General features: G+C 30.9%; 1 protein-coding gene across 5 annotated transcripts; it reads right to left on the bottom strand.

Moving 5' to 3' along the window:
* Positions 1–22216: 22216 nt before the first annotated feature.
* LOC145790696 (uncharacterized) lies at positions 22217–24353 on the bottom strand. 5 transcript variants are annotated; one of them, XR_014329646.1, is made up of 8 exons: positions 24082–24349; positions 23779–23993; positions 23522–23695; positions 23334–23438; positions 23185–23251; positions 22973–23068; positions 22475–22880; positions 22217–22396 (listed from the first exon to the last, which is right to left on the bottom strand). XR_014329646.1 is itself a non-coding variant. In XM_082869099.1 (7 exons), exons 1-7 carry the CDS (start codon positions 24151–24153, stop codon positions 22794–22796), a joined length of 744 nt encoding a protein of 247 aa, XP_082725225.1. In that variant the 5' UTR covers positions 24154–24352; the 3' UTR covers positions 22217–22793. The 5 variants fall into 5 exon arrangements, 4 of the variants coding, with proteins under 4 accessions (XP_082725225.1, XP_082725224.1, XP_082725227.1 ...); XM_082869099.1 differs by having other exon boundaries at positions 22217–22880; positions 23522–23623; positions 24082–24352; XM_082869098.1 differs by having other exon boundaries at positions 22217–22880.

Raw genomic sequence — 24353 nt, 5'->3', positions numbered from 1 at the left:
ACATCGGGGGAATACAGGCGAGGCAGGGCAGAGTTTTCGCATTAGTGCCAGGAGACGCCCAGAATGCTGAAGCAGTGGTGTCAGGGCGTGTATTGCTATGATTGAGAGTGTAGAATTGTTAGTTGATTTGATGCCATTAAACATGACTCACTTCGATGTTATATTGGGAATGGACTGGTTAGCGGCGAATCATGCATCCATTAATTGTGTTACTAAGAACGTCACATTGAAGACCCCAAGTCAAGCCGAGGTCATTTTCCAGGGTAAAGGAGTTGTACCCCCACCTTACTTAATCTCATCCATGAAGGCCTACAAGTTGATCCAAAAAGGATGTAAGGGTTACTTATGCAGTATACTAAGTGATCTGAATGGAAATGTTGAGTTAGCCGACATACCCGTTGTGGAGGAATTCTCCGACGTCTTTCCGACTGAGTTGCCTGGCCACCTTGTCGATAGAGAAATAGAGTTTGCTGTGGACGTCTTGCCAGGAACACAACCTATCTCCAAAACACCCTACAGAATGGCTCCAGCTGAACTTAGAGAACTGAAATCGCAATTACAAGAATTGTTGGATAAGGGATTCGTCAGGCCGAGCACTTCACCGTGGGGAGCACCCGTTTTATTTGTTAAGAAAAAGGACGGCACACTTCGTCTTTGCATTGACTACAGAGAACTTAATAAGGTGACCATCAAGAACAAGTACCCATTGCCTAGAATCGACGATTTGCTTGATCAACTACGAGGAGCACGAGTCTTTTCCAAGATTGACCTTAGGTCGGGCTACCACCAGTTGAAGGTTAAAGCCGAGGATATCGAGAAGACTGCTTTTCGGACAAGATATGGCCACTACGAATTTTTGGTGATGCCCTTCGGAGTAACCAATGCCCCAGCAGCATTCATGGACCTGATGAACAGAGTCTTTAAGCCGTACCTAGATGAGTTCGTCATTATTTTTATCGACGACATATTGATTTATTCCGGGAGTGCGAGCGAGCACGAGAATCATCTGAGACTTGCCCTACAGACCTTGAGAGATAAGAAGTTGTACGCCAAGTTAAGTAAATGCGAGTTTTGGCTTTCCAGCATTTCATTTCTAGGGCATGTGATCAATGAAGATGGTATATCAGTTGACCCCAGTAAGATTGAAGCCATTGTGAACTGGCCGACGCCGACCAACGTGTCCGAGGTTCGTAGTTTTCTGGGTTTGGCAGGTTATTACAGAAAGTTTGTGAAGGACTTCTCGAGGATTGCAGTGCCATTGACACAACTAACCAAGAAGGGAGCAGCTTATGAATGGACCAATGAAGGGGAATCAGCTTTCCAGGAATTGAAGACGAGGTTAGTCACAGCACCAGTTCTAGTACTACCATCAGCTAATGAGGAATTTCAGATTTACAGTGATGCTTCACATAAAGGTTTGGGTTGCGTGTTAATGCAAGAAGGTAAAGTCATAGCGTACGCGTCTCGACAGTTGAAGCCCAATGAAAAGAATTATCCTACCCATGATTTAGAGCTAGCCGCCGTGGTTTTTGCCTTGAAGATATGGCGTCATTATCTATATGGAACATCTTGCCAAGTTTTCACCGACCACAAGAGTCTGAAATACTTGTTCACCCAGAAAGAGTTAAATATGAGGCAGAGAAGATGGCTCGAGCTACTGAAGGATTATGACATGCAGATTCAGTACCACCCAGGTAAGGCAAATTCCGTAGCCGACGCATTGAGCAGGAAGTTAGTTGGAAGTTTGGCGTGCCTGACAGCGGTTTCGGTGGAACCAACCATTATTGAGGAAGCGAAGATCAGACAGAGGGAGGATAAATTCCTCGAGAAGGTAATTGATGAATTCGTCACCAAGCCGAGGCCGGGATACACTATGGAGAATCAAGTGCTTAAGTTTGAAGGAAGATTGTGTGTGGCCGACGTACCAGAGTTAAAAAGGAAGATTTTGCAAGAGGCCCATAGTTCTAAATTTGCCATTCATCCAGGGAGCACCAAGATGTATCGGGACGTAAAGCGGACCTTTTGGTGGCCAAACATGAAAAGGGAGATAGCCGAGTTTGTATCTCAGTGTCTGTGTTGTCAGCGAGTGAAGGCAGAACACCAGAGACCAGCAGGACTTCTTCAACCCTTGCCAATTCCTGAGTGGAAATGGGAGCACATCTCCATGGATTTCGTAGTGGGCTTGCCGAGGACGCAAAGAGGTATGGATTCCATTTGGGCTATAGTCGACAGGTTTACTAAGTCAGCTCACTTTTTGCCGGTCAAGACCACATTCAATGCCGATCGACTTGCCGAATTGTACATGAATGAGATCGTTAGGCTTCATGGTGTGCCGATATCCATTGTGTCAGACCGAGACCCGAAGTTCGTTTCTAGATTTTGGCAGAGTCTACAAGGAGCCTTGGGAACAGAGTTGAGATTTAGCACAGCCTTTCACCCCCAGACCGACGGACAGACAGAAAGGACGATTCAGACACTCGAAGACATGCTCAGACTGTGCGTGTTGGACTTCCAGGGAAGTTGGGAATCGCATTTGCCATTAGTAGAATTCGCATACAACAACAGTTATCAAGCCAGCATAGGCATGGCACCGTATGAAGCTCTGTATGGAAGAGAGTGCAGATCGCCGATATGTTGGACTGAAGTAGGAGACAAGGCTCTAATTGGTCCCGAATTGGTTCGAATGACAACTGAAAAGATCAAACTCATTCAGCAAAGGATTAAGACTGCACAGAGCCGACAGAAGTGTTATGCCGACCAAAGAAGGAGGGAGTTAGAATTTGAAATTGGGGACCATGTATTTTTTAAGGTCTCGCCGATGACAGGAGTTACGAGATTTGGGAAGAAGGGCAAGCTTGCACCCCGATACGTTGGGCCATTTGAAATTCTTGAGAGGATTAACACCGTTGCTTACAGGCTTGCTTTGCCACCAGATTTGAGTCGAGTCCACAGTGTGTTCCATGTTTCAATGCTGAGAAAATATATCCGAGACCCGCTGCATGTAATAGATTACTCCGGGGTTGTAGTTAATGAAGACTTGGGCTACGAAGAGAAGCCGATGAGAATTATCGACAGACAAGTGAGGCAGTTGAGAAACAAGTCGATATCAATGGTGAAAATCGAATGGGAGGAGCATTATGGCGAGGAGGCCACATGGGAAAAAGAAGAGGAGATGAAAATCCGTTACCCGGAGTTATTCGTAGGTCAAGGTAACTTAAGTTTGGGGACCAAACTTCCTTAAGGAGGGTAGACTGTAAGAACCCACATTTTTTTCATCTTAATCATGTTCATGAGCATTTGCATGATTATGACTTGTTAAGCTTGCATGTGTGTGTTGTGACTTGTTTTGCTTTAGCAAGTGAGATTCGTGCCTTGATTTGAAGCCTTGTGATTGTCTAAGCGTAGTGTACTTGTCTTGTTCCTTCCTTGATGTTAAACTTAGGTCACGCCTTGCCTCTGGCCGACGTTATTTCAATGCCGAGGTCTTCCTTAGTCTGGCCTTAGTATCTTGAAACCCCTTGTCAACCTCAGTCCTTGCCTCGACCACGTTAGCCGAGATGTCACCTTGCACCCCAGTGATCTCGTCCTGGAGCGGTATGACCTAGGCCGAGGTGTGGCGCATCTAGGCCAAGATGTGGCACAGCTTAGTCAAGTGTTGTCCTTCCTAGCCGAGGTCATTGTCACCTTAGTTGACGAAGTCCTTTGTTAGCCGATGTCACCCCTTGCCGGAGTGTCATTCTGTGTAGCGTGTTAGATACGCCTTGTTGTCAGCCGATGTCATTGCCTCGTCAGAAAGCCCATACCGCTTTGCTTGTTGAACACCCTTTCCACCATGCCTTGTCTGGCCTGTCAGCCACCTTTTCAGGATGAACCCAACCAGTCGCCGCCACGTGTCTCAGCAGAGGGTTAACCCCAGAACCGGGTATAGAAAACTATCATTTGGTGTCATAACCTTGTCTTGTAGAGAGAGAAGCTCTAGGAGGAAGAAAGAGTTTTAAGAGTGAGGAAGTAGATCTTCAAGCTTGATTTCTAGAGATCCAACCGTTAGATCCGCGTTCTAAGGTTAGATTCTTGATCTACTCGTGATGTTCTTTATGTTTATGTTATTGCATTGCATGATTGAAAATGATTTGTAAGCCATGCATCGTTTTGAAGCTCGATTTTAGAAAGAGAAAATGACATTCATGTGTTCTTCAAGAAAGTCTTGTTTTAATCCGAAAGCTTTATGCCTAGATTCACGTTTTGTGTTTGTTCTTGCATGACTTCCAAGTACGGGTACCCAGGTCCATGTTTTCAAACTCATAGCACGAAAACCCCAGATTTGTGATGGCAGATTATGATCAAACATTCGTATTTTTCATGTTTTCACACCCATGTTCTTCATGTTCATCAGCAGAGGGAAACCCAGAGTTTCCCGACCTCTTTTCCTTGCATGTAGCCCTCGGGAACACACCTCGGCAAGGAGGTGTGGAACCTCGGCCTAGACCTGGTTGGTGCCCAGCATGTTTTCCGAAAACATTTGTGTATGTGAGAGACTTGTTTGAAAGCGCATTCAATAGGCTTTGCCATGTGTTGTAGGACTTGGGCTTGTCTCGACCCCGACGTGTGAAGAAACGATGTGAGTGGTATTTTTAATAAAGCTATGTTACACTTGCTTTCATAAATCTCGTCTTGCCTTGTTGGAAAAGTACTTGATCTAGCATGAATGACTATCCCTACTTTGTATATCAAATGCTATCTTGTTTTGATGACTTGTCTTGACAGTCCTTAGTGCTAGAGGACTCTAAACTTTTGCAGCACAGCTTGTCTTGACAGTCCTTAGTGCTAGAGGACTCTAAACTTTTGCAGCACAGCTTGTCTTGACAGTCCTTAGTGCTAGAGGACTCTAAACTTTTGCAGCACAGCTTGTCTTGACAGTCCTTAGTGCTAGAGGACTCTAAACTTTTGCAGCACAGCTTGTCTTGACAGTCCTTAGTGCTAGAGGACTCTAAACTTTTGCAGCACAGTTTGTCTTGAAACTCTTGTCTTGATATGTCATCACCCCTTGAAATAAGTAGATGTTATTAACATCCAAGGAACTTGAAAGCCGGCAAATGAACTTGATTTCCCTCTCGATCGAAAAAGTATGCTATGTATAGTTTTGAAAGAAATCTTGGATATCAATCATGCAAAACCTTTATTTCTAGTATCATTCACTGAGTATCCAAGCTCACCCTCTCTATATATATGTAGGTGATGAACAAGAAGGCATTGAGGCCTAGACGTGATTGCCGATGTGTTTTGGGTGCCTTGCCGACATGTTTTGGATTTGCGTTTTGCATCGTCTTGAAGATTATGCTTCTCGGCTTATGTTTTCTTTGTTTGTTTTGGCTTATGTCGGCTTGAGAAGCCTTTTGGTCAGGATGTATTTTGTGTTCCATTTTGTTGTATCTAAAATTGTAAGACTTGTAAAGATGTTTGATGTATGGCATTCCATTGGACTTATGCACGGCTCTCATGGACAACTCGGTTTATATGTATATTTTGCTTCCGCTCTTGTAAGCCCCATGTTTCATACTCTGATTGTGTGTGATTTTTGTAAGACGGCCTTCGGTAACCTCGGGTTACTGGCCATCACGGCACCAAACTACTAGGGGCGGTTTGGGGGCGTGACATTACTGGGTAATGTTCTGAGTAATTTACTGAGAATTCAATGAGTAATTTACTGAGATTTTATTGAGTAATTTACCGTAAAATTATGAAAAATTTACTTCGAACTTTCTAAATAATTTACTGAGGATTTACTTGGAATTTACTGTTTAATTAATTGAGAATTTACTGAATAATTTACTGAGAATTTCTTGGGAATTTAATTAGTAATTTACTAAGTAATTTACTGAGAATTTACTTGGAATTTATTGAGAATTTTCTAAGTGATTTACTTTATAATTTACTGAGAATTTTTTGAGTAATTTAATGAGAATTTAATGAGTAATTTACCGAGTAATTTACTTAGAATTTACAGAGTGATTTACTTAGAATTTACTGAATAATTTACTTTGCAATTTACTGGGTAATGTTCTGAATAATTTACTGAGAATTCAATAAGCAATTTACCAAGATTTTATTGACTAATTTACCGTGAAATTATGAAATATTAACTTCGAATTTTCTAAATAATTTACTGAGGATTTACTAGGAATTTGTTGACTAATTATTTGAGAACTTACTGAATAATTTATTGAGAATTTCTTGGGAATTTAATAAGTAATTTACTGAGAATTTACTGAGAATTTATTGAGAATTTTCTAAGTAATTTACTTAATAATTTACTGAGTAATTTACCGAGTAATTTACTGGGAATTTACTAAGTAATTTACTAGCAATTTACTGGGTAATATTCTAAGTAATTTACGGAGAATTCAATGAGTAATTTACTGAGATTTTATTGAGTAATTTATCGTGAAATTATGAAAAATTTACTTCGAATTTTCTAAATAATTTGCTGGGGATTTACTAGGAATTTACTGAATAATTTACTGAGAATTTCTTGCGAATTTAATTAGTAATTTACTGATAATTAACTAAGTAATTTTACTGAGAATTTACTGGGAATTTATTGAGAATTTCCTAAGTAATTTACTTTATACTTTACTAAGAATTTTCTGACTAATTTAATGAGGATTTACTGAGTAATTTACTCAAAATTTACTGAATAATTTACTTAGCAATGTACTGGGTAATGTTCTGAGTAATTTACTGAGAATTCAATGAGTAATTTACTTAGATTTTATTGAGTAATTTATTGTGAAATTTTGAAAAATTTATTTCGAATTTTCTAAATAATTTACTGAGGATTTACTAGGAATTTACAGAGTAATTAATTGGGAATTTACTGAATAATTTACTGAGAATTTCTTGAGAATTTAATTAGTAATTTACTGAGAATTTACTAGGAATTTATTGAGAATTTTCTAAGTAATTTACTTTGTAATTTACTGAGAATTTTCTGTGTAATTTAATGAGAATTTACTGAGTAATTTACCGAGTAATTTACGGGGAATTTACTGAGTGATTCACTTAGAATTTACTCAGTAATTTACTTTGCAATTTACTGGGTAATGTTCTGAGTAATTTACTGCGAATTCAATGAGTAATTTACTGAGATTTTTCTGAGTAATTTACCGTGAAATTGTGAAAAATTTACTTCGAATTTTCTAAATAATTTACTGAGGATTTACTAGGAATTTACTGAGTAATTAATTGAGAATTTACTGAATAATTTACTGGGAATTTCTTGGGAATTTAATTAGTAATTTACTGAGAATTTATTGAGAATTTTCGGAGTAATTTACTTTATAATTTACTGAGAATTTTCTGAGTAATTTAATGAGAATTTACTGAGTAATTTACCGAGTAATTTATTGTGAATTTACTGTGTAATTTACTTTGCAATTTACTGGGTAATATTTTGAGTAATTTACTGAGAATTCAATGAGAAATTTGCTGACATTTTATTGAGTAATTTACGGTGAAATTATGAAAAATGTCATTCGAATTTTCTAAATAATTTACTGAGGATTTACTAGGAATTTACTGACTAATTAATTAAGAACTTACTGAATAATTTTCTGAGAATTTCTTGGTAATTTAATTAGTAATTTACTGAGAATTTACTAAGTAATTTACTGAGAATTTCCTGGGAATTTATTGAGAATTTTCTAAGTAATTTAATTTATAATTTACTAAGAATTTTCTGAGTAATTTAATGCGAATTTACTGAGTAATGTACCGAGTAATTTACTGGGAATTTACTGAGTGATTCATTCGGAATTTACTTAGCAACTTACTGGGTAATGTTCTGAGTAATTTGCTGAGAATTCAATGAGTAATTTACTGAGATTTTATTGAGTAATTTACCCTGAAGTTATAAAAAATTTACTTCTAATTTTCTAAAAAATTTACTGAGGATTTACAAGGAATTTACTGAGTAACTAATTGAGAATTTACTGAATAATTTTCTAAGAATTTCATAGGAATTTAATTAGTAATTTACTGTGAATTTACTAAGTAATTTGCTGGGAATTTATTGAGAATTTTCTAAGTAATTTACTTTATAATTTACTTAGAAATTTCTTAGTAATTTAATGAGAATTTACTGAGTAATTTACCAAGTAATTTACTGGGTATTTACTGAGTGGTTTACTCGGAATTTACTGAGTAACTTACTTAGCAATTTACTGGGTAATGTTCCGAGTAATTTACTGAGAATTCAATGAGTAATTTACTGAGATTTTATTGAGTAACTTACCGTGAAATTATGAAAATTTTACTTCGAACTTTCTAAATAATTTACGGAGGATTCACTTGGAATTTACTGTTTAATTAATTGAGAATTTACTCAATAATTTACTGAGAATTTCTTGGGAATTTAATTAGTTATTTACTGTGAATTTTCTAAATAATTTACTGTGAATTTACTGGGAATTTATTGAGAATTTTCTACGTAATTTATGTAATAATTTACTTAAAATTTTCTGAGTAATTTAATGAGAATTTATTGAGTAATTTAACGAGTAATTTACTGAGTGATTTACTTAGAATTTACTGAGTAATTTACTTTGCAATTTACTAGGTAATGTTCTGAGTAATTTACTGAGAATTCAATAAGCAATTTACTGAGATTTTATTGAGTAATGTACCGTGAAATTATGAAATATTAACTTCGAATTTTCTAAATAATTTACTGAGGATTTACTAGGAATTTACTGACTAATTAATTGAGAACTTACTGAATAATTTATTGAAAATTTCTTTGGAATTTAATTAGTAATTTTCTGTGAATTTGCTGGAAATTTATTGTGAATTTTCTAAGTAATTTACTTTATACTTTACTGAGTAATTTACCGAGTAATTTACTGGGAATTTACTAAGTAATTTACGAGCAATTTACTGGGTAATATTCTGAGTAATTTACTGAGAATTCAATGAGTAATATACTGAGATTTTATTGAGTAATTTACCGTGAAATTATGAAAAATTTTCTTCGAATTTTCTAAATATTTTACTGAGGATTTACTAGGAATTTACTGAGTAATTAATTGAGAATTTAGTGAATAATTTACTGAGAATTTCTTGGGAATTTAATTAGTAATTTACTGGGAATTTACTGTGAATTTATAGAGAATTTTCTAAGTAATTTACTTTATAATTTGCTGAGAATTTTCTGAGTAATTTAATGAGAATTTACTGAGTAAATTACCGAGTAATTTACTGGGAATTTACTGACTAATTTACTTCACAGTTTACTGGGTAATATTCTAAGTAATTTACTTAGAATTCAATGAGTAAGTTAACGAGATTTTATTGAGTAATTTACCGTGAAATTATGAAAAATTTACTTCGAATTTTTAAAATAATTTACTGAGGATTTACTTTGTATTTACGAAGTAATTAATTAAGAATTTAATGAGAATTTCTTGGGAATTTAATTAGTAAATTACAGAGAATTTACTGAGAATTTTCTAAGTAGTTTACTTTATAATTTACTGAGAATTTACTGAGTAATTTACCGAGTAATTTACTAGGAATTTCCGAAGTAATTTACTAGCAAATTACTGGGTAATATTCTGAGTAATTTACGGAGAATTCAATGAGTAATTTACTGAGATTTTATTGAGTAATTTACCGTGAAATTATGAAAAATTTACTTCGAATTTTCTAAATAATTTACTGGGGATTTACTAGGAATTTACTGAGAATTTCTTGCGAATTTACTTAGTAATTTACTGATAATTAACTAAGTAATTTTTCTGAGAATTTACTTGAAATTTATTGAGAATTTCCTAAGTAATTTACTTTATAATTTACTAAGAATTTTCTGACTAATTTAATGAGGATTTACTGAGTAATTTACTCAAAATTTACTGAATAATTTACTTAGCAATGTACTGGGTAATGTTCTGAGTAATTTATTGAGAATTCAATGAGTAATTTACTTAGATTTTATTGAGTAATTTACCGTGAAATTATGAAAAATTTACTTCGAATTTTCTAAATAATTTACTGAGGATTTACTAGGAATTTGTAGAGTAATTAATTGGGAATTTACTGAATAATTTACTGAGAATTTCTTGAGAATTTAATTAGTAATTTACTGAGAATTTACTAGGAATTTATTGAGAATTTTCTAAGTAATTTACTGAGAATTTTCTGAGTAATTTAATGAGAATTTACTGAGTAATTTACCGAGTAATTTACGGGTAATTTACTGAGTGATTTACTCAGAATTTACTCAGTAATTTACTATGCAATTTACTGGGTAATGTTCTGAATAATTTATTGAGAATTCAATGAGTAATTTACTGAGATTTTTCTGAGTTATTTACCGTGAAATTGTGAAAAATTTACTTCGAATTTTCTAAATAATTTACTGAGTATTTACTAGGAATTTACTGAGTAATTAATTGAGAATTTACTGAATAATTTACCGAGAATTTCTTGGGAGTTTAATTAGTAATTTGCTGAGAATTTACTGGAAATTTATTGAGAATTTTCTGAGTAATTTACTTTATAATTTGCTGAGAATTTTCTGATTAATTTAATGAGAATTTACTGAGTAATTTACCGAGTAATTTATTGGGAATTTACTGAGTAATTTACTTAGCAATTTACTGGGTAATATTCTGAGTAATTTACTGAGAATTTAATGCGCAATTTGCTGACATTTTATTGAGTAATTTACGGTGTAATTATGAAAAATTTCATTCGAATTTTCTAAATAATTAACTGAGGATTTACTACGAATTTACTGACTAATTAATTGGGAACTTACTAAATAATTTTCTGAGAATTTCTTGGGAATTTAATTAGTAATTTACTAAGAATTTACTAAGTAATTTACTGAGAATTTACTGGGAATTTATTGAGAATTTTCTAAGTAATTTAATTTATAATTTACTGAGAATTTTCTGAGTAATTTGATGAGAATTTATTGAGTAATGTACCGAGTAATTTACTGGGAATTTACGGAGTGATTCATTCGGAATTTACTTAGCAATTTACTGGGTAATGTTCTGAGTAATTTACTGAGATTTTATTGAGTAATTTACCGTCAAATTATACAAAATTTACTTCGAATTTTCTAAATAATTTACTGAGGATTTACAAGGAATTTACTGAGTAACTAATTGAGAATTTACTAAATAATTTTCTGAGAATTTCTTAGGAATTTAATTAGTAATTTATTGTGAATTTACCAAGTAATTTACTGGGAATTTATTGAGAATTTTCTAAGTAATTTACTTTATAATTTACTTAGAAATTTCTGAGTAATTTAATGAGAATTTACTAAGTAATTTACCGAGTAATTTACCGAGTAATTTACTTAGCAATTTACTGGGTAATGTTCCGAGTAATTTACTGAGAATTCAATAAGTAATTTACTGAGATTTTATTGGGCAACTTACCATGAAATTATGAAAAATTTGCTTCGAACTTTCTAAATAATTTACTGAGGATTTACTAGGATTTTACTGTTTAATTAATTGAGAATTTACTCAATAATTTACTGAGAATTTCTTGCGAATTTAATTAGTAATTTACTGTGAATTTTCTAAATAATTTACTGGGAATTTACTGAGAATTTTCCACGTAATTTATGTAATAATTTACTTAAAATTTTCTGAGTAATTTAATGAGAATTTACTGAGTGATTTACTTAGAATTTACTGAGTAATTTACTTTGCAATTTACTGGGCAATGTTCTGAGTAGTTTACTGAGAATTCAATAAGCAATTTACTGCGATTTTGTTGAGTAATTTACCGTGAAATTATGAAATATTAACTTCGAATTTTCTAAATAATTTACTGAGGATTTACTAGGAACTTACTAACTAATTAATTGAGAACTTACTGAATAATTTACGGAAAATTTCTTGGGAATTTAATTAGTAATTTACTGAGAATTTGCTGGAAATTTATTGAGAATTTTCTAAGTAATTTACTTTATAATTTACTGAGTAATTTACCGAGTAATTTACTGGGAATTTACTAAGTAATTTACTAGCAAGTTACTGGGTAATATTCTGAGTAATTTACTGAGAATTCATTGAGTAATTTACTGAGATTTTATTGAGTAATTTACCGTGAAATTATGAAAAATTTTCTTTGAATTTTCTAAATAATTTACTAAGGATTTACTAGGAATTTACTGAGTAATTAATTGAGAATTTACTGAATAATTTATTGAGAATTTCTTGGGAATTTAATTAGTAATTTACTGAGAATTTACTGGGAATTTATTGAGAATTTTCTAAGTAATTTACTTTATAATTTGTTGAGAATTTTCTGAGTAATTTAATGAGAATTTACTGGGAATTTACTGACTAATTTACTTCACAGTTTACTGGGTAATATTCTGAGTAATTTACTGAGAATTCAATGAGTAATTTACCGAGATTTTATTGAGTAATTTACCGTGAAATTATGAAAAATTTAATTCGAATTTTTAAAATAATTTACTGAGCATTTACTTTGTATTTACGGAGTAATTAATTAAGAATTTAATGAGAATTTCTTGGGAATTTAATTAGTAATTTACAGAGAATTTACTAAGTAATTTACTGAGAATTTACTTGGAATTTATTGAGAATTTTCTAAGTAATTTACTTTATAATTTACTGAGAATTTTCTGAGTAATTTAATGAGAATTTACTGAGTACTTGACCGAGTAATTTATAGCAATTTTCTGGTTAATGTTCTTAGTAATTTGCTGAGAATTCAATGAGTAATTTACTTAGATTTTATTGAGTAATTTATCGTGAGATTATGAAAAATTTACTTCGAATTTTCTATACGATTTACTGAGGATTTACTAGGAATTTACTGAGTAATTAATTGAGAATTTGCAGAGAAATTCTCGAGAATTTAATTAGTAATTTACTGATAATTTACTAAGTAATTTACTGAGAATTTACTGGGAATTAATTGAGAATTTTCAATGTAATTTACTTTATAATTTATTGAGAATTTTCTGAGTAATTTAATTTGAATTTACTGAGTAATTTACCGAGTAATTTACTGGGAATTTACTGAGCGATTTACTCGGAATTTACTCAGTAATTTGCTTAGCAATTTACTGGGTAATGTTCTGAGTAATTTACTGAGAATTCAATGAGTAATTTACTGAGATTTTATTGAGTAATTTACCGTGAAATTTTGAAAAATTTACTTCGAACTTTCTAAATAATTTACTGAGGATTTACTAGGAATTTACTGTTTAATTAATTGAGAATTTACTCAATAATTTACTGAGAATTTCTTGGGAATTTAATTAGTAATTTACTGAGAATTTACTTGGAATTTATTGAGAATTTTCTAAGTGATTTACTTTATAATTTACTAAGAATTTTCTGAGTAATTGAATGAGAATTTACTGAGTAATTTACCGAGTAATTTACTTAGAATTTTCTGAGTGATTTACTTATAATTTACTGAGTAATTTACTTTGCAATTTACTGGTTAATGTTCTGAGTAATTTACTGAGAATTCAATATGCAATTTACTAAGATTTTATTGAGTAATTTACCGTGAAATTATGAAATATTAACTTCGAATTTTCTAAATAATTTACTGAGGATTTACTAGGAATTTGCTGACTAATTATTTGAGAACTTGCTGAATAATTTACTCAGAATTTCTTGGGAATTTAATTAGTAATTTACTGAGAATTTGCTGAGAATTTATTGAGAATTTTCTAAGTAATTTACTTTATAATTTACTGAGAATTTACTGAGTAATTTACCGAGTAATTTACTGGGAATTTACTAAGTAATTTACTAGCAATTTACTGGGTAATATTCTGAGTAATTTACTGGGAATTCAATGAGTAATTTACTGGGATTTTATTGAGTAATTCACCGTGAAATTATGAAAAAATTACTTCGAATTTTCTAAATAATTTACTTGGGATTTACTAGAAATTTACTGAATAATTTACTGAGAATTTCTTGCGAATTTAATTAGTAATTTACTGATAATTAACTAAGTAATTTTTCTGAGAATTTACTGGGAATTTATTGAGAATTTCCTAAGTAATTTACTTTATAATTTACTAAGAATTTTCTGACTAATTTAATGAGGATTTACTGAGTAATTTACTCAAAATTTACTGAATAATTTACTTACCAATGTACTGGGTAATGTTCTGTGTAATTTACTGAGAATTCAATGAGTAATTTACTTAGATTTTATTGAGTAATTTACCGTGAAATTATGAAAAATTTACTTCGAATTTTCTAAATAATTTATTGAGGATTTACTAGGAATTTACAGAGTAATTAATTGGGAATTTACTGAATAATTTACTGAGAATTTCTTGAGAATTTAATTAGCAATTTACTAGGAATTTATTGAGAATTTTCTAAGTAATTTGCTTTATAATTTACTGAGAATTTTCTGAGTAATTTAATGAGAATTTACTGAGTAATTTACCGAATAATTTACGGGGAATTTACTGAGTGATTTACTCGGAATTTACTCAGTAATTTACTTTGCAATTTACTTGGTAATGTTCTGAGTAATTTACTGAGATTTTTCTAAGTAATTTACCGTGAAATTATGAAAAATTTACTTCGAATTTTCTAAATAATTTACTGAGGATTTACTAGGAATTTATTGAGTAATTAATTGAGAATTTACTGAGAATTTCTGAGTAATTTAATGAGAATTTACTGAGTAATTTACCGAGTAATTTACTGGGAATTTACTGAGTAATTTACTTAGCAATTTACTGGGTAATATTCTGAGTAATTTACTGAGAATTCAATGAGTAATTTGCTGACATTTTATTGAGTAATTTACGGTGAAATTATGAAAAATTTAATTCGAATTTTCTAAATAACTTACTGAAGATTTACTAGGAATTTACTGACTAATTAATTGAGAACTTACCGAATAATTTTCTGAGAATTTCTTGGGAATTTAATTAGTAATTTACTGAGAATTTACTAAGTAATTTACTGAGAATTTACTGGGAATTTATTGAGAATTTTCTAAGTAATTTACTTTATAATTTACTGAGAATTTTCTGAGCAATTTAATGAGAATTTACTGAGTAATGTACCGAGTAATTTACTGGGAATTTACTGAGTGATTCATTTGAAATTTACTTAGCAATTTACTAGGTAATGTTCTGACTAATTTACTGAGAATTCAATGAGTAATTTACTGAGATTTTATTTGTAACGCCCTCAAAATAACAACATTAAACCCATCCGTATAGAGACATGCATTGATACATAAAAGTCCACATTCATCTATTCATCAGAGTATTTCATTGCAAAAGTATTACATTTAGACAACAAAAGCAAATGCCCTACGGGCTTACAGTTTTCCAAGTTAACACTTGGTTACAAAAGAGGGTACTAACTCAATTACACAATAAGCCCTTGGCTTGAATTTACACGTAACACATCCAAAAGGAAATAAAACAACAAAAGTTTGTCCGTTTCTAGCCTCCCAAGCTATGTCCTTGGACGTGGCATGCTACCTGTACCTGAAAATGATGTTCCCATATAGGGTGAGCCACAGCCCAGTAGAAATATACTAAACCAACTCTGAACAATGCCTAAACGATTAGCAACTAATAGATGGTCAGTACTTACACTTCCATTTTCATCTTATTACAATTCCATGACAATCGAGTCTATGTTACAATTCACTTTCCATTTCTTATTCAACTTTGAGTTTGAAAACAAGGCTCAATACTCTGGCCAAAACATTTGATGGGATTATAGTTCATCACTAGAACACTTTCAAAATTCAAGGTGGATACACATTATGGTGTTGTATCAATAACACATAAACTACTTCCATACTTCGCAAACAATGATGATATACATTTTAGTGCTATATCAACTCAAACAAACTTTTCAATAGATAAGCATATGAGCTATATCACTACTACAACAGATAAGCATATGAGCTATATCAATACTTCAACAGATAAGCATATGAGCTATATCACTACTACAACAGATAAGCATATGAGCTATATCAATACTTCAACAGATAAGCATATGAGCTGTATCAACACTTCAATAGATAAGCATATGAGCTGTATCCAATACTACAATGGGTGAGCATATGAGCTGCATCCCTGGGTCCATCCCCCATCTTCTCTTAACCATTAACCGGTTTAGAGGTACATCCCCCATCTTCCCCTAAACCGTGGAGTACATCCCCCATCTCCTCCCATACACAAGTAATGCATATAAACACAGAATCACATATGCAATCAATCAATACATAAAATTAATGTATTCTATCAACCGTCTACACATAATGCATATAAACACATTGGTCACATGCACAATCCACAGATACATAAAGTTAATGTATTCTATCAACCGTCATACTCTATGACACATCCAATTGATTAGTTTTAGTTTGCCTAATCATCATGCATTGTCTACAACAATCAACACTACCCTCCACCGGTAGTCCAAAGCAATTATTTCTAAGCAGGAAATAAATGCACTAATAGATAATATATCAACATTCTCAAATCAACTCCTCGTTTTCTTCAATTAATTATATGCATTAATTAATTAAACCAATAAGGGCAAATTACCATGATTCACAAAACAACCCTAAGGTTCTATTTCCATCAATGTCCCAACATTAATCTCATTTCTCTATGCCTAACATACATATAGGTTTATATATCTAAAACCCCAACTTTTGTAAAATTACACAAAGGCCCAAGCTTTCTCAAAATTACCCAACAACCCCCAACATATCAAAATGCTAAAATTCAAAGACAAAGCTCATAAGATGGAGTAGGTTATCCCTACCTCGAATGATGGGACGCAACGAAGGAGATGAAGAAACGGAAATGCTCCAAATCCTGAAATTTTCAGATTAAAAGGTAGCCCTCGACGATCAACACAACTTTTGTAAAGGCCCAAGGTGAGAAAACAACTCCTACTAGATCAATCCTAAGAGAGAAGTTAGGGTTTTAGTGAGAGGAACTCTCAAAATAGCTTTTTGGAAAAGTAAGAGAGAGAAAGGATGTTGAAAAGTGAACAAAAAAGTCGGATCTCGGCTTTATATACAAGTCTCCCCGCTTGAGCGCCAAACTCCCCGCTCGAGCGTCACTCACAGATCCCCGCTCGAGCGTCCAATTCCCCGCTCGAGCGGCAGATGCACGTTCCCAGAACTTTTACAGACATGGTTCTCGCTCGAGCGTCAAACTCCTCGCTCGAGCGTCAGACACAAACTCCTGCTCGAGCGGCCAATCCTCCGCTCGAGCGTCTACCGCTGCAGATGAAATACTGGATGGGTGATTTCCCCGCTCGAGCGTCAAAAGCACAGCTCGAGCGGAGAGACCAAAAACTGGGCGAAGATTCTACGTTTTAAAACACAACCAACTTATTCCCAACTTGCCCAACACGACCCAAAGCTCGAACATAAAGAGTAAGGGATAGAAAGAGGATAAGACAACAGCACCCTTACGAAACCGAATCCGGATTATAGTTAAGCACCAAAAAGGAAAATCGGGATCGCTATATTATTGAGTAATTTACCGTGAAATTATGAAAAATTTACTTCGAATTTTCTAAATAATTTACTGAGGATTTACAAGGAATTTACTGAGTAACTAATTGAGAATTTACTGAATAATTTTCTGAGAATTTCTTAGGAATTTAATTAGTAATTTACTGTGAATTTACAAGTAATTTACTAAGAATTTACTGGGAATTTATTGAGAATTTTCTAAGTAATTTACTTTATAATTTACTTAGAAATTTCTGAGTAATTTAATGAGAATTTACTGAGTAATTTACCGAGTAATTTGCTAGATATTTACTGAGTGATTTACTCGGAATTTACTGTGTAATTTACTTAGCAATTTACTGGGTAATGTTCTGAGTAATTTACTGAGAATTCAAAGAGTAATTTATTGAGATTTTATTGAGTAATTTACCGAGAAATTATGAAAAATTTACTTCGAATTTTCTAAATAATTTACCGAGGATTTACAAGGAATTTACTGAGTAACTAATTGAGAATTTACTGAATAATTTTCTGAGAACTTCTTAGGAATTTAATTAGTAATTTACTGTGAATTTACTAAGTAATTTATTGAGAATTTACTGCGAATTTATTGAGAATTTTCTAAGTAATTTACTTTATAATTTACTTAGAAATTTCTGAGTAATTTAATGAGAATTTACTGAGTAATTTACTGGGTATTTACCGAGTGATTTACTCGGAATTTACTGAGTAATTTACTTAGCAATTTACTGGGTAATGTTCTGAGTAATTTACTGAGAATTTAATGAGTAATTTACTGAGATTTTATTGAGTAATTTACCTTGAAATTATGAAAAATTTACTTCGAACTATCTAAATAATTTATTGAGGATTTACTAGGAATTTACTGTTTAATTAATTGAGAATTTACTCAACAATTTACTGAGAATTTCTTGGGAATTTAATTAGTAATTTACTGTGAATTTTCTAAATAATTTACTGAGAATTTACTGGGAATTTATTGAGAATTTTCTAAGTAATTTATGTAATAATTTACTTAAAATTTTCTGAGTAATTTAATGAGAATTTACTGAGTAATTTACCGAGTAATTTACTTAGAATTTACTGAGAGATTTACTTAGAATTTACTAAGTAATTTACTTTGCAATTTACTGGGTAATGTTCTGAATAATTTACTGAGAATTCAATAAGCAATTTACTAAGATTTTATTGAGTAATTTACCGTGAAATTATGAAATATTAACTTCGAATTTTCTAAATAATTTACTGAGGATTTACTAGGAATTTGCTGACTAATTATTTGAGAACTTACTGAATAATTTACTCAGAATTTCTTGGGAATTTAATTAGTAATTTACTGAGAATTTACTGGGAATTTATTGAGAATTTTCTAAGTAATTTTACTTTATAATTTACTGAGAATTTACTGAGTAATTTACCGAGTAATTTACTGGGCAATATTCTGAGTAATTTACGGAGAATTCAATGAATAATTTACTGAGAATTTCTTGGGAATTTAATTAGTAATTTACTGAGAATTTACTGGGAATTTATTGAGAATTTTCTAAGTAATTTACTTTATAATTTGCTGAGAATTTTCTGAGTAATTTAATGAGAATTCACTGAGTAAATTACTGAGTAATTTACTGGGAATTTACTGACTAATTTACTTCGCAGTTTACTGGGTAATATTCTGAGTAATTTACTAAGAATTCAATGAGTAATTTACTGAGATTTTATTGAGTAATTTACCGTGAAATTATGAAAAATTTAATTCGAATTTTTTAAATAATTTACTGAGGATTTACTTTGTATTTACGGTGTAATTAATTGAGAATTTAATGAGAATTTCTTGGAAATTTAATTTGTAATTTACTAAGAATTTACTAAGTAATTTACTGAGAATTTATTGAGAATTTTCTAAGTAATTTACTTTATAATTTACTGAGTACTTGACCGAGTAATTTATAGCAATTTTCTGGTTAATGTTCTTAGTTATTTGCTGAGAATTGAATGAGTAATTTACTTAGATTTTATTGAGTAATTTACCGTGAAATTATGAAAAATTTACTTCGAATTTTCTCAATGATTTACTGAGGATTTAATAGGAATTTACTGAGTAATTAATTGAGAATTTGCTGAATAATTTGCTGAGAAATTCTCGGGAATTTAATTAGTAATTTACTAAGTAATTTACTGAAAATTTACTGGGAATTTATTGAGAATTTTCAATGTAATTTACTTTATAATTTATTGAGAATTTTCTGAGTAATTTAATTTGAATTTACTGAGTAATTTACCGAGTAATTTACTGGGAATTTACTGAGCGATTTACTCGTAATTTACTCAGTAATTTGCTTAGCAATTTACTGGGTAATGTTCTGAGTAATTTACTGAGAATTCAATGAGTAATTTACTCAGATTTTAATGAGTAATTTACCGTGAAATTATGAAAAATTTACTTCGAACTTTCTAAATAATTTACTGAGGATTTACTAGGAATTTACTGTTTAATTAATTGAGAATTTACTGAATAATTTTCAGAGAATTTACTTGAATTTATTGTGAATTTTCTAAGTGATTTACTTTATAATTTACTGAGAATTTTCTGAGTAATTTAATGAGAATTTACTGAGTAATTTACCGAGTAATTTACTTAGAATTTACTGAGTGATTTACTTAGAATTTACTGAGTAATTTACTTTGCGATTTACTCGGTAATGTTCTGAGTAATTTACTGAGAATTCAATAAGAAATTTACTAAGATTTTATTGAGTAATTTACCATGAAATTATGAAATATTAACTTCAAATTTTCTAAATAATTTACTGAGGATTTACTAGGAATTTGTTGACTAATTATTTGAGAACTTACTAAATAATTTACTCAGAATTTCTTGGGAATTTAATTAGTAATTTACTGAGAATTTACTGGGAATTTATTGAGAATTTTCTAAGTAATTTACTTTATAATTTACTGAGAATTTACTGAGTAATTTATCGAGTAATTTACTGGGAATTTACTAAGTAATTTACTAGCAATTTACTGCGTAATATTCTGAGTAATTTACTGAGAATTCAATGAGTAATTTACTGAGATTTTGTTGAGTAATTTACCATGAAATTATGAAAAATTTACTTCGAATTTTCTAAATAATTTACTGGGGATTTACTAGGAATTTACTGAATAATTTATTGAGAATTTCTTGCGAATTTAATTTGTAATTTACGGATAATTAACTAAGTAATTTTCTCAGAATTTACTGAGAATTTATTGCGAATTTCCTAAGTAATTTACTTTATAATTTACTAAGAATTTTCTGACTAATTTAATGAGGATTTACTGAGTAATTTACTCAAAATTTACTGAATAATTTACTTAGCAATGTACTGGGTAATGTTCTGAGTAATTTACTGAGAATTCAATGAGAATTTCTTGAGAATTTAATTAGTAATTTACTAGGAATTTACAGAGTAATTAATTGGGAATTTACTGAATAATTTACTGAGAATTTCTTGAGAATTTAATTAGTAATTTACTAGGAATTTATTGAGAATTTTCTAAGTAATTTGCTTTATAATTTACTGAGAATTTTCTGAGTAATTTAATGAGAATTTACTGAGTAATTTACCGAGTAATTTACGGAGAATTTACTGAGTGATTTACTCGGAATTTACTCAGTAATTTACTTTGCAATTTACTGGGTAATGTTCTGAATAATTTACTCAGAATTCAATGAGTAATTTACTGAGATTTTTCTGAGTAATTTACCGTGAAATTATGAAAAATTTACTTCGAATTTCCTAAATAATTTACTGAGGATTTACTAAGAATTTACTGAGTAATTAATTGAGAATTTACTGAATAATTTACTGAGAATTTCTTGGGAATTTAATTAGTAATTTACTGGCACTACTACAAAAATAGATAAAGATCACACTTTTTTTGTGTGATGTTTGTTATTTAATCACACATTTTTAATTTTATTAAAGTGTGATCTTTGGGAGTGTGATTAAAAGGGGTCATTTTTAATCACACCTTTTAAGTGTGATTAATAGCATTTAGATCACACCTTTTAAGTGTGATTAAAAACATTTAGATCACACCTTTTAAGTGTGATTGATAAGATTTAGATCACACCTTTTAAGTGTGATTAAAAATATTTAGATCACACATTTTAAGTGTGGTTGATAAGATTTAGATCACACCTTTTAAGTGTGATTAAAAATATTTAGATCACACCTTTTAAGTGTGATTGATAACATTTAGATCACACCTTTTAAGTGTGATTAAAAACCTGTTAAGTGTGATTAAAAACATTTAGATCACACCTTTTAAGTGTGATTGATAACATTTAGATCACACCTTTTAAGTGTGATTAAAAATATTTAGATCACACATTTTAAGTGTGATTAATAACATTTAGATCACACCTTTTAAGTGTGATTAAAAATATTTAGATCACATCTTTTAAGTGTGATTAATAACATTTAGATCACATTTTTAAAGTGTGATTAATAACTAATAAAACCTGTGATAATAAACATTAGATCACAGATTTTAAGTGTGATTAATATATAATAAAACACGTGATTAATAATCAGATAAGATCACATCTTATATGCATTTGAAAAATCTAATACACACTATATACTATATTTTGAATCACAACCATATATTGAATGGAATAACGTTATATATTTCATAAATGAAAGTTAAATGTTCAAAAAGTATATACAAAGGAATTAGTAAAAAGTTTTTAACTGTGCTTACATATATTAAAAAAAAAAAAAACTTGAAAAAACTAAATTGTTGAATTCTTTGACCATATTTTGCATTTCTCCAAGAAATTTCTGACCTGAAAAATAAAAACACAAATTAATTCAGAAACCGCTAGAAGCATATGAATAAACTTAATATTTTTGTAGAGACTTACAAAAGACAAAATCGAACATTTTCTCATCACACTGACTCTTCATCTCCAGCATCAATAGAAAATAAATAACAACTTTGATTGTTACTAATATAAAATGTTTGGATTACCATATATAAATATGACATATACATAGAATCAATAAATCCAAAATGAAAATCTTCAATGTATGAGCAGATATTTTAAAGTCATGAAAACAAATATACATAGAATCAACAAATCTAAAATGAAATCTTGAAGTGATTATATATTCTTTACCAACTAAAGAAATTGTTGATTAGTAATTTAAAGAACGAAAGTTATATCATACTTACATTGGATTTCAACTCATATTCTTTAGTACGAAATTAATCCATTCAACTCGCACTTCATCAAGTTCGGTTTCCGTGTAAGTCTTTTTTCCATTGAACTGCAAGAGGTTATTTACAAACAATTAGATAATGAAGAAGATGTACAAGTATCATAAATATAATAGTAATAAAAGTTTAGAATTTATCTCACATTTTGTTTTCTTAGGATGCTTTGATCTCTAATGAGGTCTTTCATATACCGCATTACATAAAACCCACATTCCACGTTTGTAGGTTGTTGCGGGGACTACATAAAAGCATGTTCATTATTATTAGAAACTATATATAAAGTGTTATGATCAAGCTGAACAATCATTAGCATAATATAAGTATGATAAAATTAGAGAAAATGATATTGATTACCTGAACTACTTTCCAAACTGGATTGGTCCTCCTCCTCCTTTGGGTAGTTTCATAAATTTTCAAAGCACTTTACAAAAGAAATTCCAAATGTCAAAATATTTTTAGAGTAACTCAAATTGCTTAAAAATGCACGAACTAGCCAAACTTACGTGTTTATTACAATTTCAAAGCTTGTGTTTATTTTAGAATTAATCTGATCAAGTAAGTACACAATCATCAATGTTAGATCAATGACTAACAATATCCAATGGTACCTACAATTGAACAAGTCACAAGTATAAGCTTAATAAGTTTATTATCATTTGAACACATGAAATAAATAGTTTTAGATAATTACCCAATATTATAAGGAATTAAAACCAATTGTTCTAGCATAGCCTCCTCTAATCTTCTTGCAAGCAACACTGATTTTGATTTCTCCCCAGCCATAGTTTTTCCACTAACGACACAAGGGTTAACAAATACAAATTGTTTCCTCCAATTGGAAGCCTTCAACACTTGATGGAGATGACTAATAAAATAAACAAATTTTAATTAAATTCATAATTCATAAAATCTGCAGAAATAACTATTGATGTAGTAAATTTTCCTTACCTTATGTACAACATGATACATGTAACAGATAATTCTTTTACATGACATATGTACTCCATGTCTACTCTTTGAAGTTGGATATTGATCTCCTCCCCAAATATGTCTTTCTCTAGTGGAATGTCTATGGCTTCATCATACTTGATATGCTCAACTAATGAAACAAAAGATTGAATGGACTCTTGATATTTTCCACATTCAACATTAATTGAAGCTCCCTAAGTTCAAAATTTTCAAAATAAACAAATATAAGTCAACTTTAACTTTAAGAAATTGTAACAAAGTTTCTAAGTTTGAATATTTTACCTCATCACCGACCAATACAAGATTTTTGGGCCAAGCAACAAAAAATCCCACTGCTTCTCCAACAATAAACATCTCATCTGGGATAGGTATAGGAAGAGGGGCATCTTTTTGAATAACAACTTCAACAGACACACGTACATTGGATTCTCCAAATGGCACCGTATGAATGGCTTCATTGTGTTCAATTCTCTCATACACCGTACCATGAGCAACAATATTTTCAATGGAACCTATCGCGAGTTTACATGGTTTTCCCTATAACACAAAGTTAA

Source organism: Camellia sinensis, chromosome 5, assembly GCF_055761805.1.
Source record: "Camellia sinensis isolate YWXY chromosome 5, ASM5576180v1, whole genome shotgun sequence".
NCBI classification, from domain to species: Eukaryota; Viridiplantae; Streptophyta; class Magnoliopsida; order Ericales; family Theaceae; genus Camellia; species Camellia sinensis.
Note: the sequence above shows the minus strand (reverse complement) of the source record. Positions and strands in the feature narration are given on the sequence as shown.